We start from the raw sequence: 16,855 nt of genomic DNA, 5'->3' as shown, positions 1-16,855 counted from the left end.
TCTCTGGATGGCCTTGGGAGGGAGGCAGATTGCAAGGAAGGGTTGTGATACTCTCTCCGCCCCCCCCCCGCCCCCTTCAGGAAAATCATCAGCAGTCTCTTTGTGGGCCGAGCTGGGGCCGGCATGGTGTTGTCGGGCTCCATCGCTGGCCTGGAGGGGGGCTCCCAGCTAGCCCTGCGCAGGGCCACCAGCATGCGGAAGACCTTCACCACAGGGGTGGCGGCCGTGAAGAAGAAGTCGCTGTGCATCCAGATCAAGCTGCAAGTGGTGAGTTGCCCGGCCTGTGGCCTGGGAGGGGAGGCTCTGTCAGTGCTCAGAGGCGCTGCTCGCTTAGAAGGAGGAGAGCTGGTCTGGTGGGAGCAAAGCATGACTGGTCCCCTTAGCTAAGCAGGGTCCGCCCTGGTTGCATTTGAAAGGGAGATGATGTGTGAGCAGCACTGGAAGAGATTCCCCTGAGGGGATGGAGCCGCTCTAGGAAGAGCATCTGAAGGTTTCAGGTCCCCTCCCTGGCGGCATCTCCAAGATCGGGCTGAGAGAGAGAGACTCCAGCCTGCAACCTTGGAGAAGCCGCTGCCAGTCTGTGTAGACAATCCTGAGCTCGATGGACCAAGGGCCTGACTCGGTAGATGGCAGCTTTTGATGTTCCAGGCCAGAGTCTCTCCCAGCCCTGCCTGGAGATGCTGCCAGGGATTGCGCCTGGGTCTTTCCGCCTGCGCAGCAGCTGCTCTGCCACGGAGCCATGGCCCCTGCCTTCACCTCCACCGCCCCCCTTGCCTTTCAGGATGCGCTGATAGACACCCTCCAGAAGTCGAAGCTCCACTTTGTGCACTGCTTCCTGCCCAAGGCGGACGGCTGGAGCGGGGACCTCCGGGGGCCGTGTGTCCGGCGGGTGAGCACCAGCGAGCTGGACCTGCACGGGGAGCATTGCGAAGCTGGCCTCATGCAGCTGGACGTGCCCTTGCTGAGGGCCCAGATCCGGGGCTCCCGCCTCCTGGATGCCCTCCGCATGTACCGCCAAGGTGGGTGCCTCTCTGCCCCAAGGGGTGTGTGTGTGTGTGTGTTGCTTTGCTTCCTCTCTAGAATGATGGCTCTGCTGGCAGCTTAGTTTAAGCTGGGGTCTTGCCCTTCTGGGTTTTCGACTAAGTGTAAGCCAGTGTGCTGTAGTGGCTAGAGTGCTGGACTAGGGCCGGGGAGACCCGAGTTCAAATCCCCATGCAGCCATGAGGCTTGCTGGGTGACTCTGAGGATCCCCCACCGAAGGACTCTCCTGTCTCGGTCCTTCCACACGGCACACGGCAGAATTGGTGTTGATTGTTTCAAAAGCAGGTTGTTAGTGCTCTGCAGCAAGATCAATGGTCTGTGCGGAACCCGGGGATCAATGGCCCGGTTGGGGCGGGGGGCGCTCAGCAGGCCGGTCGATGTGGTTGATGATTAATTAAGACCTGAAGAATCAACATCGCTATCTTTGCCCATAAATTTAATTGCAATCCGTATGCAGTCGATAGCAGCAGCATCTCCTCTCAGCCCCAGCTGCTTGTGAGTGCAGAAATTCAAGCACTGCCAGGTGTTTTCTCCGGAGTGCCAATGGGCCCTCTTTTTCCACATGGCGGGGATGACACCTCCTGGGAGGCGTCCGTCTCCTCCACGTCTTTGCAGGCCCTTTCTTAGCAGCCTCTCCAGAAGGAGGGAGGGGCACGAACTCCCCTCCCAATCCCTCAAGGCCGTATCCACTCTGCAGTGTGAAGTGAGGCCGATTCGGACTGGAGGCGAGCCGTTGTTTTTCCAGAGAGTTGGAGGCTGCTGAAAAAAGCGAGGGAAATTGCACACGACTTCCCCTCTAGTGAACAAGTTTTTGTGGTGTTTCCAAAACCCTGTCTGGACCAGAGATGAGAGTGGAGCTGAAAAGCCATGCATATGCACTAGGGCTGAGTGTCAGAACCTCTGATGCCAGCAAATGTGTACCCCCACCCCTGCCCCCCGGTGGTGCGCACAGCCTCCCCAGCTCTGCACAAACCTGCTATTTTGGGCATGACTTTTCAGTGGAACTGGGGCTTTGGGGAGATGCTAGGAAGGCGCACAGGGACAACTGTTTCCCCCCATAGATCCCTCTTTGTGCTTCCGTCCCAGCATCTCCACGGGTGCCAGGGGGGTGGTATGTACCAGAGGGATGGTACGCTGGCCATAGACAGGCTCTTGGTCTTTGGTTCTTATATCCCAGTGTCGGTAGGGATGGGGCTGGAGCTTAGTGGCAGAGTGCAAAAGGTCTTGGGCTCAATCCCTGGCAGAATCTCCAGGTAGGCCTGGAGACCTTGGAGAGCTGCTGCCGGTCAGAGTAGACAAGTCTGACTCGGCATAAGGCAGCTTCCTGTGTTTGTAGAGGTCTAGGGAATGATATTAGAGTTTCTTTAGAGGTTGGGTCTGTAGCTCAGCGGTAGAATGTTGTTTTAAAATTGACATTGTTGTAATGTTTTAACTTGTTCTGTATCATCATTTATTTTGTTTTAACAAATGTTTTGGTTTTTCTGTTGTTTATTTTAACTAATGTTTGAACTTTTTTCTGTTTGTTTGCTTTGTTGTAAACCGTCCAGCGGCGTGAGTTTTGGGCTGTATAAAAATATGTCAAATAAACCAAATGGGGCAAACTGTAACTCTGAACTGAAAGTTCTCCCTTGCAAACGCAAGGTGTAAACGATGAAGTCTGTGGAGATGCAGCCAGAGTAGTGATCTCTCTGAACAAGCACCGTGCCAGTAGATCTTTGCCTCTTGTGTGCTGCCTGCAGATTATTCAAGACCAGTGCCCCATGTGGGGCACCACATGGCTCTGTCACCAAAGATAGCATGGACATGCTGAACATTTCCCATCGCAAGCTTTCGGGAGCTGGTTCTTTGGCCGGCTGTCTCAAATGACTCCCTGGCTGAACCCGTTGTGCCAGCCAAGGAAACCTCCCCTCCCTCCTCTCCCTCCTCATGGCCATATTTGGAACTCAGGATGGCTGAGCGGGAAGGGGCGAAGCAGTCAGCCGTCTCTCTTCTGGGAGTGAGGCCGGCCAAAGGCCCAGGGAAATGTGTAAGCAAAACCTGACCTGCTGTCCATTCCCTCATGTTCCTGGTGACTTGGTGTTATTGCTGGCAGCTTGTTTCTGAACAGGGGATGATGCTTTTTCGCTTTTGGAGCTAGTTGGCCCTGGTACTCTGGGAGTTAATTTTCCAAAGCCTTTTAAAAAGCCATCAGAGAATGTTTTGGCAGTGAATCCCTCATGCATTATGCTAGAGAAGACTTTCCCCCCCCCCATGAGGGAGAGCGATGCCAGCAGCTACAATGCACAGTCAATCCAGTGGAGCCTCTGTGTTCTGACGCAGTCTACGTACAAGTATCCAATACTGGAGACAGATGTCAGAGCATCAGCCAAGCCTTTGTGTCCTGCTTGTCGGCTTCCCAAGTGCATCTGGCCTGGCACTGTGGGAAATGGCTTGCTGGGCAGAACTTGCGTAAGAGCCCTGCTGGATGACCACGTTGTGAGAGCTCGGTCACCTTGCACATATGCTATGTAGGGAGAGCTGATATCCCCCCTCGCTGCCCCTCCAGTTGTGCTTCAGAGGGTCCCAGGGAAGGAGCTGCCATTACACTTTTGCCTTAGCAGCGGGGTTTTCCCCTTCCTGCCCTCTGCCCCTACAGAGGCCATCCAACTCTGAGCTGGGCTTCCCATTCAGAGCGTGCCATTTGACTGCCCCTTTCCTCGTGTGACTCTGCAGGTTACCCCGATCACATGGTCTTTGCGGAGTTCCGGCGGCGCTTCGATGTCCTGGCCCCTCACCTGACCAAGAAGCATGGGCGCAATTACATTGTGATGGATGAGAAGCGGGTACGTTGGCCGTGGGGCGTGGCCAGGAGCCACCCTCCCAGGTAGTGGAGAGGGGGAGCCTGGGAAATGGGAACTGGGGCTCTCTTTGGGCAGAAACACAAGAGGGTCTTCTGGGCCACTTGTTCCCGGGGGGGGTGGCCAATGCCCCCCCCCCAATTTCGTGATGTTGGAGTACCTGTCCTTGATCTTGAAGGGGCAGCGCAGTTGCTGACCGCACCCCCCAGCATGCTCAGCGAATGTTGGGTGGGCGGTGCCTGACGCGCCCCTCTTCCTCTCCTCCCAGGCAGCGGAAGAGCTCTTGGAATCACTGGAGCTGGAGAAGAGCAGCTACCACATGGGCCTCAGCCGGGTGAGAGTAGTCTCTGTCTTCGGGAGGCGTCCTCCGTCCTCTAGACAAGCGTCCGTAGCTGGTGCATGCTGTAGTGTAGGTTGTGAAGGGAGGAAGGGCTGGCCTGGAGCGGACTGGGCCGGTCCTTAAGAGGCAGGTCCAGGTCGAGGATCTGGACACAAAGGTCTGGTGGCTGCGCTCGGACTGTTCATGTCTTCTGTGCTAAAGGACGTGCACAGACAGGCGTGCAGAATTCTGCAGCAGCAGGAACCGAATTCTGATGCTGTATAAATTCTGCAAGTAGAGCCTGATTTTCTTGGTTTGTTTTACATAGCTTTCTTCTTTCCTTGCACGTTTGCATAGCTTCCCCCCACTTTTGCTAGCCGTGGGGTGATGGGAGAGGAGAGCTCTGTGAGATACTGAAGCCCTTGTTCCCCCCAGCCACGCACCTGGCTCCTGAGATTTCCCCAAAGGATTGCCGACACACTTTAAAACTATTTGTGTTTTAACTTATGTGCACTACCAAGGGATGCACATGGGGCAGTCTAGAAATATGAGAAATAAATAAAATAGAAGCCACAGTCTTGGAATGTAACCCTTTCTGGCTGTGTGGTGACCTGCCCGTAGGGGAAGAGGGGGTGAGCCAGGCGCTTCATTGAGCGAGAACCATCAATGTCACGTGGCAGAGGATGCGGCCGTAACCGAGCCGAGGTTGCTGGCTTTGGGGCCAGCGGAGAGGGCTCTGTCTGCCTCTTCCTCAGCCCGAGCTGTGTCACCACCGGCTAATGAGAGGGGACAGTCTCGCTCGGGGTGGGAGGGCAGGGGGGCTGGCAGGTTTGTCACAACGATTCTGCACGCTCCGGGAGCCCATGGATTCGAAGTGAACCGAGGACAGGCTTGGCTCAGCTGCGCGTGGGCTTCTCCTCTCCCCCTCCCTCTCGGCACCGCTCCAGAGTGCAGTTGGCAGGCCGGCACCCCCAGGAGCAGGTGGGCGTCCCCCTGGAAAGGGAGGTGGGTGCGATCGGCGTCTATTCATTTGGAGGTCGCTACTTGGAGGTCTCTTAAGGATGCCATTCAACAGAAGCCGCTGGAGTCCAGCGTTTTTGCTGGGGGGCTTAGGGTTATTTCGGGAGGCTTGGGAAACCAGGGTTTCCTCTGGCTCCCTTGCCTCTACTTCTGTTGCCTCTGGATGAGGGCCTGCTGGGTTGCGTTCTGAGGCTCTGGGGATCATCTCTGTGTCCCCACCTTGCACCAAGAGGCCTGACCTGCCCCTCCTTGGGCCAGGGGTCCTGGTGGGGGCCATGGGAAGCAGCCAGGAGTTGAGCTTTGCCTCCACTCTCTTTCTGGCTGGTTGGCACGGGCCTTCCCCAACAGCAGTTGTGTCTATGCCAGCAGCCACTCCTGCTCTCCAGCATTTTTCCTTCTCTCCTGACTCAGTGGCCCGGGTGGCAGTGGAAAATCAGGGCCGCCGTGGACTCTGGTGCATCTGCACTTCCCAAAGCAGAGGCGCCTCTGCTGTTGCTTGAGAAGCTGGTTGGTTCAGTGCTCCTAGACTTCCCAGCATGGGTGGCCTCCTTGTGACAAACGTCTGCATGTCTTGCCCGGGGAGGGGGCCCATAGCGCCATGGAAGAGCATCTCTGCTTGGCATGCCGGAGGTCCCCGGTTCTCGGTTGCTTGGTTTTCGGACCCATGACAGAGAAGCTGGGGTGTACCCTGACGGGCAGCAGCTTCAGAAGGGGCCCTGCCTGGAGATGCTGCCAGTGGTCGAAGCGGGGCCCTTCTGCATGCCGAGCAAGGCCTCTGTCCCTCCCCTCCCATGGAGCCTGCTCCGGGCTGCCTCTTGCCCTCGAGCCGGCAACTGACTCTCCCCCTGTGCCACTTCTGCCTTCTCCCCCCCCCCTACTTTTCAGGTGTTTTTCCGGGCAGGGACTTTGGCCAAGCTGGAGGAGCAGCGGGATAAACAGATGAGCAGGAACATCAGCCTCTTCCAGGCCGCCTGCCGGGGTTTCCTGGCCCGCCAGCACTTCAAGAAGAGGAAGGTATGTTGTGGGAGGCAGGCAGCGGGAGGGCAGGGATGGACACACACACACACACACACACACACACACACACACACACACACACACACACACACACACACCCTCTCGCAGCCTGCCCTCCTCCCCAGCCCTCTCGCGTTTACATCTCATGCAGCTGGCTCCCTTCTTTGGCCTAAAATGGGCAGCAGCTCCGTCTCCCACAAACTCTGGGCAGAGGCCCAGAAACACGGAGTCGGCCCGCAGAGCAGCAGGGACTCCCCCAGCCGCAGAGATGGCTCTTTAGCCTTCCAGCAGGTGAGGGAGGGAGGGTGTCTCTTCACAACAACCAGCCGGGGGTCCTCTTCATTTTAGGGGAAGGTGGGGGTTCCTCCAGCAAGTTCCAGGTGTGAGGGGTGCAGTGGGAAAGGGGTGGTGGAGGAAGTGGGGTGTGTGTGTGTGTGTGTGTGTGTGTGTGTGTGTGTGTGTGTGTAGTGCTTTATTAATCCCTAAAGCAGATGGTGAGTTTGTGGCTTGTACAGCATTGCAGGACTGATGTCGGGGTGTGTGTGTGTGTGTGTCAGGGGGGCATCAGCTTTCTGGGTCCCAGCTTTTTGGGGTCTGTATTGGGTTGGTCTGGCCTGAAGCACAGGGCCATACTTGTGTGCGTGCGTACACACACACACACCCCGTTTCTGTCTTCAGGTCTTGTCTTAAAATCGATCTCACCCCACCCACTCCCCCAGAAGGTCCCTGTACTCCCGCAAGACTATCCATTCTTGGAGGGTTTTTATTTATTTGTTTGCAGTCTTCAAGAGGGAGCCAAGCTTCAGTGGACTCTCTGTAGTGTGAGAACCCCTCGGTGTAGACCCCTGCTAATTGGAGAAAGAGGCCCCTTTGAAAGTGGAGGCTCTCTTATCTTTAGCAGCGGGAGAGCAACTGGCCGTCCCCGAACCCAGCCCAGCATCTTTCAAACGGAGGGATGCTTCTTTTTGATTGTGAGCCCTTTGGGGACAGGGAACCCTCTTAGTTCTTTCTTATTGATGTTTCTGTGTAAAGTGCTTTGAGAGCTTTTTTGCCGAAATATGAATTGCAGTGTATAAATATTGGCTGTCATAATTGTAGCATCGCCCCTCTTCTGCCTGGCCTCCTAAGCCGTGAGGGTGTCTTAGCATGGGTTTCTTTGTGTCGTTTGTGTCCTACGGAGTCCGCGAAGCTGCTCGGGCTTTCGTAGTAATAGCGATAGTTTCTGGGAAGCGGGTGGGCCTTGGACGTAACTAGGGAACACCTGTACCTGTACCTGTGTCCAGATCTCTCTGGGCATTCCCTGCATCCTAGAGCTGCACCATTTCAGCCCTCCTGCCGATGTTGGACTACAACTCCCATAAGCCTTGACGATTGACTGCTGGGGCTGATGGGAGTTGTTGTCCCACAACTGCTGGAGGTGCGAAGTTGTCCAGCTCTGCTCTATCCAGAAGCACTCTGCAGATGTTATGCTCAGCTCCCGTTCAATCTGTATACAGTGCAAACGTGTAAAGGTACAGTTAGTCACAGGCTTCGTTGGATGCAGACGCAGCAGTCGATTTCTGCATTTCAGAGAGCCTGAAGTGAGAAAGTGAATACTCCCGTTCGTTTTTTTAAAAGGATGTGGGCATCGTCATCCACACCGAAATACAGACAAACGGACAAATCTCTGAACGAGAGGGGGCATCGTAATGTCTGCAGAGGGTCAGCTTTGGATGTGCCTTGAACATACCAGTGTCTGAACGTGACTTGAAGCAGCCTTGATTACACACACACACACACACACACACACACACACACACACCCCGGCACCGCTCTCCAAACGGAGTGACTGGCGCACAACACAGTCTGCAGCGACCCGAGAGTCCAGACTCTCGAGACTGGGGGTGGAGTGCGTCTCTTTTTCCACGCTGGAAGGGAGGGAGCTCTCTGCAGCCGGGCAGGCAAGAAGCCGTTCTGGGAAGATTAAAGAGCTGTGTCAGCTCCTCCACTTATTACCGAGTGCATAAACCAGACATTCAAGCGGGCCCTATGTTTTCGGCAAGATTAGGCTTTATGGCTGGATGTGGGCGAAGGTGTTTTGCACGCAGCGCAGTTTTAAAAAGAAAAAAAGACAGGCCGGTAACTAATCAGCGGGAGAGCGCCAACGCTGTTGCTCTCCTCCTCCTCTCCCTACTCTTATGAGCCCTGTAGATTGCAGAAGAGGGACCCCACGTGACTCCCTCCTTTGGGCCTCGAAGTCTGATAAGGGGCAAGAATACCATTTGAGGAGTGTTTGGCTTCTGCCTTTTTGGAGAAGCCCGGGGGGCCTTCTTAACTGGCTGCGCTCTCTCTCTCTCTCTCTCTCTCTCTCCCTCTCTCCCTCTCTCCCTCCCTCCCTCCCTCCCTCCCCGCCCTGGCGGAAATATTACAGATCCAGGACTTGGCCATCCGCTGTGTGCAGAAGAATATCAAGAAGAACAAGGGGGTGAAGGACTGGCCCTGGTGGAAGCTCTTCACCACCGTCAGGCCCCTCATCGAAGTTCAGCTCACAGAGGACCAGATCCGGGGCAAAGATGTGCGTACGCTCCCTGCTCGGGTTGGTGGGAGGGGGCAGTTGCTCCAGAGTTTCGAAAGGAAGCTAGTAACGTAGAACACCGGCAGCTGCCCTCTGCAGAGTCAGACCCTTGGTCTATCCCGCTCGGTATTGTCTGCACTGACTGGCAGCGGCTCTCCAAGGTTCCGGGCCGGAGTGTCTCCCAGCCCTACCGGGAGATGCTATCGGGGAGGGGAACTGGGATTGTCTACATGCAAAGTAGATGCCCTGCCACGGCTGAAGGGGATATCCGACAGTGCTCACATGTAGTTGCGCATCCAAATGCAAACCAAGGCATGCCCTGCTTAGCAGAGGGGGCCATTAATGCTCACCACCACAAGACCAGCGATCCTTCCGCCATCAAGATAAGGCTGCTAGTCTGGATGGCTATAGGCTCCCTCCGGGCTCAGGGCCGATACCTCTGAATCCCTGTGGCAGGGGAGCAGCAGCAGCAGCAGGAGAGAGGGCATGCCTTCACCCCTGGCTTGTGGGCTTCCCAGAGGCATCAGGTGGGCCACTGTGTGAAGCAGGATGCTGGATTAGATGGGCCTCGGGGGGCCTGATCCAGCGAGGACATCACGTAACGGGCCCTCCAACCATTCTCTCTGGCATTCTCAGCCTCAGATCCCCAGCTGTCTCTGGACTGCAGCTTCCATCACCTTTCTGCCGTGGTGGCTGAGGATGATGGGAGTTGTAGTCCTGACAACCTCTGGGGGACTCAAGCTTGAGAACCCCTTTGCCATCCGCATCCGGTCTTCTCTGCTGTAATGATTTTACACGGGACCAGGATCCCCCTCTCGTCGGATTTTGGGTGCCTGGAACTCCAGCCAAGAGCAGTGTCAACCTCCGAGGGCCATGCGGCTGTGATTCTGGGAAGCCTGGGTGCTGATGCGCCCGGCGGGGCCTTCCCCGGGCCGCCCCGCTTCCCTTTCAGGTCCCTTTCCCAGCAGAGGGCCCTCGGCAGCCCCCGAGGTTCCCTTTAAGCAAGGACTTCACGCCGGCCAGCCTGCCTCCCCCACGAGGCGGTTCTGGGCTCCCGAGCAGCCGGGCTGAGGCTGGCGGCTCCTGAGCGGAGTGTGTCTTGTGCCCCCGGCAGGAGGAGATCCAGCAGCTGAAGAGCCGGCTGGAGAAGGCGGAGAAGGAGCGCAACGAGCTGCGGCTGAGCAGCGACCGCCTGGAAAGCAAGGTGCAGAGCTGGGGTCTCCCCGGGCGAGCGCTGGGGGGTTTCCGGGAGCTGCCCGGAGCGGGGGAGAGGTGGGCGTCACGGGGCGGGGGGAGCAGTGGCGGCAAAAGGCCGGCAGACGAGCCGGGGGGTGGCCCCCGAGAGGCTCAGGCGGCAGTGGAGGCCTAGTGAAGGTGACCCGGCGTTCGGCAGAGGAGGAAGCCGCCCAGCAAATAGCCACCCAAGGGAGCCGCCCAGCAAGAATGGTGATGCTGCATTCAGGTGGTTTGTGCAGAGGGTGGGCGGGGGGCAGCAATACATAGGCTCACCTGCGCAGTGGAGAGGGAAAGAGGGCAGTCCATGGCGGGGATTCTCAGCCCCGGGTTCCCAGATGTCAGACTACGGCTCGCATCCTCCCCAGTCCCACTTGGAGCCCACCAGCCTCTGTGGACCCACAGCTCAGAACCCCAAGTGGGGATAGTCAGTAGCGGAGATGTCTTGAAAAGGAGGACTAGCTGCCCCCCTCCCACCCGGTCCCTTGCTCAGTTTCAGGCATCACTTGGGGCAGGCTGTATCCTCCTGGCCCCGATGCCCAGCCTGCCGTTGAAGACGTGGGGCAGCTGCCTTCTCCATCTATTGGCTGGGTCCTCCTGCCCCTGTTCGCAGGGCCCCACAGATGGGGCCGGCGTTGGGCACTCTCCTTGCTTCCCGCGCCTCTCCCAACTCCCCCCACTGCTGCTTGACCCCCTCCCAGATCACAGAGCTGACCTCGGAGCTGACCGACGAGAGGAACACGGGCGAATCGGCCTCCCAGCTCCTGGACGCCGAGACGGCCGAGCGGCTGCGAACCGAGAAGGACATGAAGGAGCTGCAGGTGAATCGGGTTAGGGTTGAGATGCTGACCCCGGAGCCATGCCTTCCTAGCACTGGCCCCACATTCCTTGCGTTCAGCCCCATAGCAGAGTGGGGTGGGGACAGCTCCCCAGCCAGGTCCTTTCCCCCCCCCCGCCACCCCCGACTGTGTTTACTCACCTGGGTCATGTGTTTCCCCCCACCAGGCCAAGTATGATGCGCTCAAGAAGCAGATGGAGTCCATGGAGATGGAGGTGATGGAGGCCCGCCTCATCCGGGCCGCGGAGCTCAATGGCGAGATGGATGACGACGACGCAGGTGGGCCCCCGCCACCCACCCACCAGCGGCGTCCCGTCCCCTGTGGCTTGCTCCGAAAGGGCTCTAGAATATCTGGAAGCAGAACTCGGTTCTGCCAGCTGGACAGAGGCAAAGTTGCATCGTTGATCCTGGTTGTGAGAATTGGATCTTCCCTGGAGCAGAGTCCGAAGGAGGTCTCTTGGTGGAGGGGGCTGTAGCTCAGTGGTTAGAGCACCTGCTTTGTGTGCCTGACGGGGGAGACCTGCTCCAGTTCCTGACCTCCACGTAGGAAGGCTGGGGTGGACCCAGCTGCTGGAAGGAGCTTGAGACTCCAGAGAGCTGCTGCCAGTCAGAGTAGTTGGTATCAGCTTGCATCTTCCCCTTCTTACCCTTGTTGCTCTCCATTCTCCCCCACCCTCCTCTCCTCCTCCAGTATATAAACTTGTTTTGTAAGCTCCTTGGGGCAGGAAGCTGCCTGCTTATGTTCCTGTGTATAGAACAACTACTTTGGCTCAGTAGAGGATGATCCTGTATCCCAGGAGTTCTCCAGCTTGGGTCTCCAAATATTGTTGGACTACAACTCCCAAAGGCCATTGTGGCTGGGGATGCTGGGAGTTGTAGTCCAACAACATCTGGGGACCAATGTTGGGCTAGACAGATGAATGATCTGGCAGCTTCATTACAGTCTGTAGATCAGCTGAGGGATATATTTTGGTGTTCTTTGTGTGGTCTCTAGCTGCATCCTGTCCCCTGAATAGCTGTGTTCTATTCCCTGCCGTCCCCTTGCCTTTTTAAGCAAAGCTAAGTTTCTAGGCCTCGTGATAAGTTTGGGGATGGAGCATCTCTGAACCAGACCAGTCTACCCCACCCTTGCTTCAAGGCTGGATCCAGCTTGTGGCTTTGCACCCGGAAGAGGGCTGGATCTTCCCCGGCCTGCCTCTGAGTGCAGGCATTCTCCCAACGCCCCCCTCTCTCTGCCTGCCCCCTTCACCAGGTGGCGAGTGGCGCTTGAAATATGACCGCGCCATCCGTGAGATCGACTTCACCAAGAAGCGCCTGCAGCAGGAATTTGAGGACAAGCTGGAGGTGGAGCAGCAAGGCAAGAGGCAGCTGGAGAGGAGGGTAAGTGTCTCCTCTTCCATGGAGACTTCAGGGTGCTGGGCAGTCGCTTCCGAGGAGCTGGCCAGAACCCGGGTTCTCTGTTGCCAGAGCCCTCCCCTTCCCAGCATGCCCTTCTCTTCCATGTTGGCCGGTGCCACAAACCAGACGGATCCCTTTTCTTCGTGCGCTGTTTCTGGCTGATTGGTTTAGACGTGTGTGCTCCAGTTATCATTTAACGAGGCCTATCGACGGTTCTGAAGATCTTAATCATCGGGTGTTTTATTGTTAAAAAAAATAATAAAAAATGGATGCAGGTGTTGGGGGCAGGATATTTATCCACAATATTTGTATTTATTTGTCTTTATTTATTTGTATACCACCCCAAACTCGCATCTTCGGGTGGCTTGCAACAACGACAACACAAAACGGAAACAGTTTAAAAATAGCTTCCCCATTCTACAGCTCTAATTAAAAGCTTGGATAAATAAATGTGTCTTGAGAGTCTTTTTGAAAGCTGCCGGAGATGGGGAGGCTCTAATTTCGGCAGGGAGCTCAATCCAGACCTCAGAGACGGTGGAGGCGTGCAGGGAAGAGAACTCCAGACTCGCCATCAAGAGCGGCTTGCTTTCTTGAGCCATCCAGCTTGCTCTGTAAACACCCTTCTTGAGAGTGCGTAGAGGCCGGGCCTCCATATGCCAGGCATGCTATTGTACAGGGGCCGGCAATCTTTCAGAAGCACTGTGCCAAGCCTTTTCTTTTCTTCTCTCCAATGCTGGGAATGCATGTTAATGTAGAAGGTCTCTACAGCCATCCCTCGCCGACTACGGTTTCCCCAATTGCACTCTTGAATATCCGTGACTGGGGAATTGTGACCCTTCGTGGCAGCCGCGACCCGAGAATCCACAGTTTGGCAAGGTTTTTTAGATGGGGGTGGGGCGTTTCTGCAATTTTGCGGTGTTCAGGGGTTCAACCTGCTCATTCCTCTTGCTGACCCTGCCAAATCCTCACGATTTAAAGTGACTTTGAGTGGTTTTTTGGTGTTCAAAAGTGCCTTTGAGCAATTTGAGGGGGTTCAAAATTTTCCAGAGGTTCAATTTACTCACTCCTCTTGCTAGTTCTTGGCTATTTTAAAGGATTCTGGGTGGATTTTGGCAAAAAAATTTGTATTTTTTCTTTGATTTTTCGGTCTTTTCATGACCGCAGTTCCCCTAACCTCCTGCTTCCCATTGATTTCAATTACTCACCAACTGCGAATTTGCCAGCGGTGAGGTTTTGCTGGAACGGAACTCCCCTCATGGTTGGCGAGGAATGGCTGTACATAGAATTAAATGATTGCTGCATGTAAAGCAATTTTTTAAAAATAAGCTCAATGTCCATAATTTAAAAGAAATGAAAATGCAGATCTTACCAGTTTAGCAACTTAGTAATTGCTGGACAAGCAGAATTTCTGTGAAACTCCCACTGATGTTTTCCATCCCTGGATAAAGGCCTGGAGAAATCCCAGTGAGGGGAAAGACGATGTAGCACAGAAGAGCTGGCTCCTGCTAAATTGGATGACACAGCCAGTCTGAGCGCCATTAAAAATCGCTTTTGGCACGCGAGCCATAGGTTGCCCAACCCCTGGGTAGCCTTTGGGCAGGGTCGCGGACCAGTGTTCCCTCTAACAGGGATTCCCAGATGCTGTTAACTACAACTCCCAGAATCCCCATCTGCAGTGGCTTTTGCTTGGGGGTTCTGGGAGTTGTAGTCAACAACATCTGGGAATCCCTGTGAGAGGAAAGACTGTTAGTGGACCCACTGGTCCCTTCCAGCCCTGTGACCGCTTCCTTCCCTTTGCAGCTGGCTGACCTGCAGGCTGACAGTGAGGAGAGCCAGCGGTCCCTGCAGACGCTGAAGAAGAAGTGTCAGCGGCTGACGGCCGAGCTGCAGGACACCAAGCTGCACCTGGAGGGCCAGCAGGGCCGGAATCACGAGCTGGAGAAGAAGCAGCGCAGGTGAGCAGCAGGGCTGTTTTTATGTTCTTGCGTTCATGAGAAACCCCCTGCCTCTGTGGGTCCCAGCTGAACGTATGTGCCCAGGAACCCATGGGATAAGCGTACCATCCCTGCCTCAAGCAGGGTGTGTGTGGGCGCTGACGCATACATGTTCCCGCTGCCCCCTCCTCTCCACGCCACTCTGACGCTCATTTTCTGCTCATCTCTGTGGGGGAGGTCTTGGCACTGCCAGCAGAGGTTCTGCCAGAGTTTCCCAGAATCCAGGTAATGCTACCAAATGAAGAGCAATTAAGGAGCGGATAAATTGTCCGGAGAGCCGTTAGCGTCAAAGCTGGCCCCAGGCTGTGCCCTGCGCCCCCCTCTGCCTCCGCTCGCCTCGCCATCTCCTCTTCCATTAGGAGTCTCTCCTTGCTTTTTAAAAAACGTTATTAAGCAGCAGAGACGCTTTCATCTCATTATGGTAATGATCACAGGCAAAAACAAAACCAAAAAAAAAAAAGGAGAAAAGAGAGACCCAGCGAGTGAGAGAATCAACCTAATTAATTTCAATTTCCGAAGAGCAGAGCCCTTGCTAATGCCGCTATTTATTACCCGGCGTGAAGAAGAATGGGGATTAGTTGACTGGACGTTTAACACGGGTCACTGCATACACGGGCGAATGACACCATTCTGTGCCTCCAAGCCAGGATGAGTATTGGAGAGCTCGCGGCGGCGTGATCCAGGCTCTTCCTCAGTGCGGTTTCTCTGGCCCGGCTGAGGAACTTGAGGCTTCCCCAAAAGCTGTCGGGTGGAGCCCTTGGGCTCTGTCCAGATCACCCTCACAACCCTTCTGAGAAGAGCACCTCTTTGCAAGCAGAAGGCCCTCAGTCCCTGGCAGGCATCTCCAGGAAGGCCTGGGAGAGACTCCTGCCTGCAACCCTGGAGAACCACTGCCAGTCAGTGTGGGCAATCCTGAGCCAGATGCACCAAGGGTCTGACTCTTGCTAAGGCAGCTTCCTATGTAGCCTACTGGAAATAGCCTGCCTGTGCTCTTTCAGCTCATCTAGTCCCCGACTGCCAGATATTGGGAGCTTGGTTAATTCCATGCTGGCCCATATAATTAGGAACCCGGGAAGCGGCCTCCTTGGGAGTCATCCCGTGGACCCCTCTAGCTCAGCATTGTGTGGGCAGAGGCTCTCCACTGGGGCTTTCCTCCCAGCTTTCCGGCCAGGGTCCTTCACCCAGAGAGGCTGTCAGGGACTGGACCCAGCTGAGCTCTGGAGTGGGGCTGCCCCACTCCGCCCCCTCCACCTCTCATCTTCGCTGACCGTCCCTCCCCAGGAAACCCACTAGCAAGAGCAGGTCCTGCTCGCCCCCCTCCTGGAGTCCCTCCCACCAGTCTTGCCTCCCCCTGCCGCGGCTCTGACAGGCAAGTGCTCCCGATTAGCAATTCCGGGCGGATTCTCTGCAATTTGCTCCCCGCTTTGTGCTCTTCTGGTGGAAATTAAAGGCTTGTAAACAGTGGAGTTAAGAGAGGCCCCCAGCTGAGAGCAGGTTTAAGGCGGGGCGGGGGGGGCTCTTGGCAGGGGACCAAGGCAGCGGGTGGCAGTGGGAATTCGAGAGGGAATTGGGGAGCGGAGGTGAAAGCCGCCCTTGCTGAGGCTGCCAGGCTCTTTACGGGGCTATAAAGGCGGCAGCGGAGGGCTTTTCCTCCCGCTCCTCCTCCCCAGTGCAGCTTGATTAAAATAGAGATGAAACCGCATCCCTTCCGAGCCGGGCACGTTTCACGCTGCCTCAGTCTCGCCACGCCATCAGTCTGGTAGCAGGCGCAGAATCCAGCTTCACGAGAAACCTCCGTTCTTAGTCGTCCTTGTCCCTTTTGTGTTGGTGTTCTTTTTTGGAAAGCAAGTTCCTAGCCCTCATGGCTTTCAAGGTGAGGGTAAACTCAGGTGAGCAATGCTCAGTGAAACTACCGGAGCCCAAGGCAGAGGCCGTGTCAGATCTGTCTCCATTCCACGCCTAGGCCCTGCCTTGCTCCCGGTGGATACGTGATGCGCACCCAAACCCTCCCGGTGGTTGCATCTAGTGCCTGGCTAGATGGCCATTGAGCCCCTGAAGCTGCTGCACAGCATCACCCAAAACGTCAGGAGCCATGGAAAACAGGCCACATAGGAAGCTGCCATGTGGAGTCAGAGCCTTGGTCCATCTGGCTCAGGATTGTCCATACCGACTGGCAGCGGCTCTCCAGGGTTTCAGGCAGGCGTCTTGCCTGGCCCTACCTGGAGGTGCTGCCAGGGACTGAACCCGGGACCTTCTGCATGCCAAGCAGATGCTCTGCCACAGAGCCACACTACTACCCATCTTTACCCAAATAGAAGATGTACCTGAATTGTTATTGATCTATTTCGCATATTTTTATACTGCCCACAACCTGAGTGTCTGGGCAGTATATGGTTAAAAACAGAATTCCAGACAACCCCCTTAAGATAGAGGTTAAAAATAGGTTATACCTGTGTTTACCTGAAAGGAACAGGGTTCTGGATTTAAGATGACCCCTGATTTCCAACAGCAAAGAGCGCAGGAAAAACTTGGTCTTGGATCTGGGTCAATACAGTGTAGAAAGGCTTCCCCACAGCTCTTGCTGGCTAAAATTTAAGTGAGGTG

The 16,855-nt window shown here is 55.8% G+C and overlaps 1 protein-coding gene across 18 annotated transcripts in view; it reads left to right on the top strand.

Annotated features, from left to right (window-relative positions):
- Window positions 1-16,855, top strand: part of MYO18A (myosin XVIIIA) — a 100,982-nt gene that overhangs the window by 54,535 nt on the left and 29,592 nt on the right. For all 18 annotated transcript variants that reach the window (XM_053274621.1, XM_053274620.1, XM_053274618.1 and 15 more), the window contains 11 exons: window positions 81-267; window positions 782-1,019; window positions 3,754-3,863; window positions 4,147-4,212; window positions 6,103-6,231; window positions 8,645-8,788; window positions 9,903-9,992; window positions 10,723-10,842; window positions 11,027-11,138; window positions 12,112-12,239; window positions 14,058-14,212. In XM_053274621.1, coding sequence (XP_053130596.1) covers window positions 81-267; window positions 782-1,019; window positions 3,754-3,863; window positions 4,147-4,212; window positions 6,103-6,231; window positions 8,645-8,788; window positions 9,903-9,992; window positions 10,723-10,842; window positions 11,027-11,138; window positions 12,112-12,239; window positions 14,058-14,212 — 1,479 coding nt within the window. The remainder of the gene's footprint in view (window positions 1-80; window positions 268-781; window positions 1,020-3,753; window positions 3,864-4,146; window positions 4,213-6,102; window positions 6,232-8,644; window positions 8,789-9,902; window positions 9,993-10,722; window positions 10,843-11,026; window positions 11,139-12,111; window positions 12,240-14,057; window positions 14,213-16,855) is intronic.

This window comes from Hemicordylus capensis, chromosome 12 (genome assembly GCF_027244095.1).
Source record: "Hemicordylus capensis ecotype Gifberg chromosome 12, rHemCap1.1.pri, whole genome shotgun sequence".
In the NCBI taxonomy this organism is placed as follows: Eukaryota; Metazoa; Chordata; class Lepidosauria; order Squamata; family Cordylidae; genus Hemicordylus; species Hemicordylus capensis.
The sequence above is the reverse complement of the archived record's forward strand: the minus strand, read 5'-3'. Positions and strand labels throughout refer to the sequence as shown.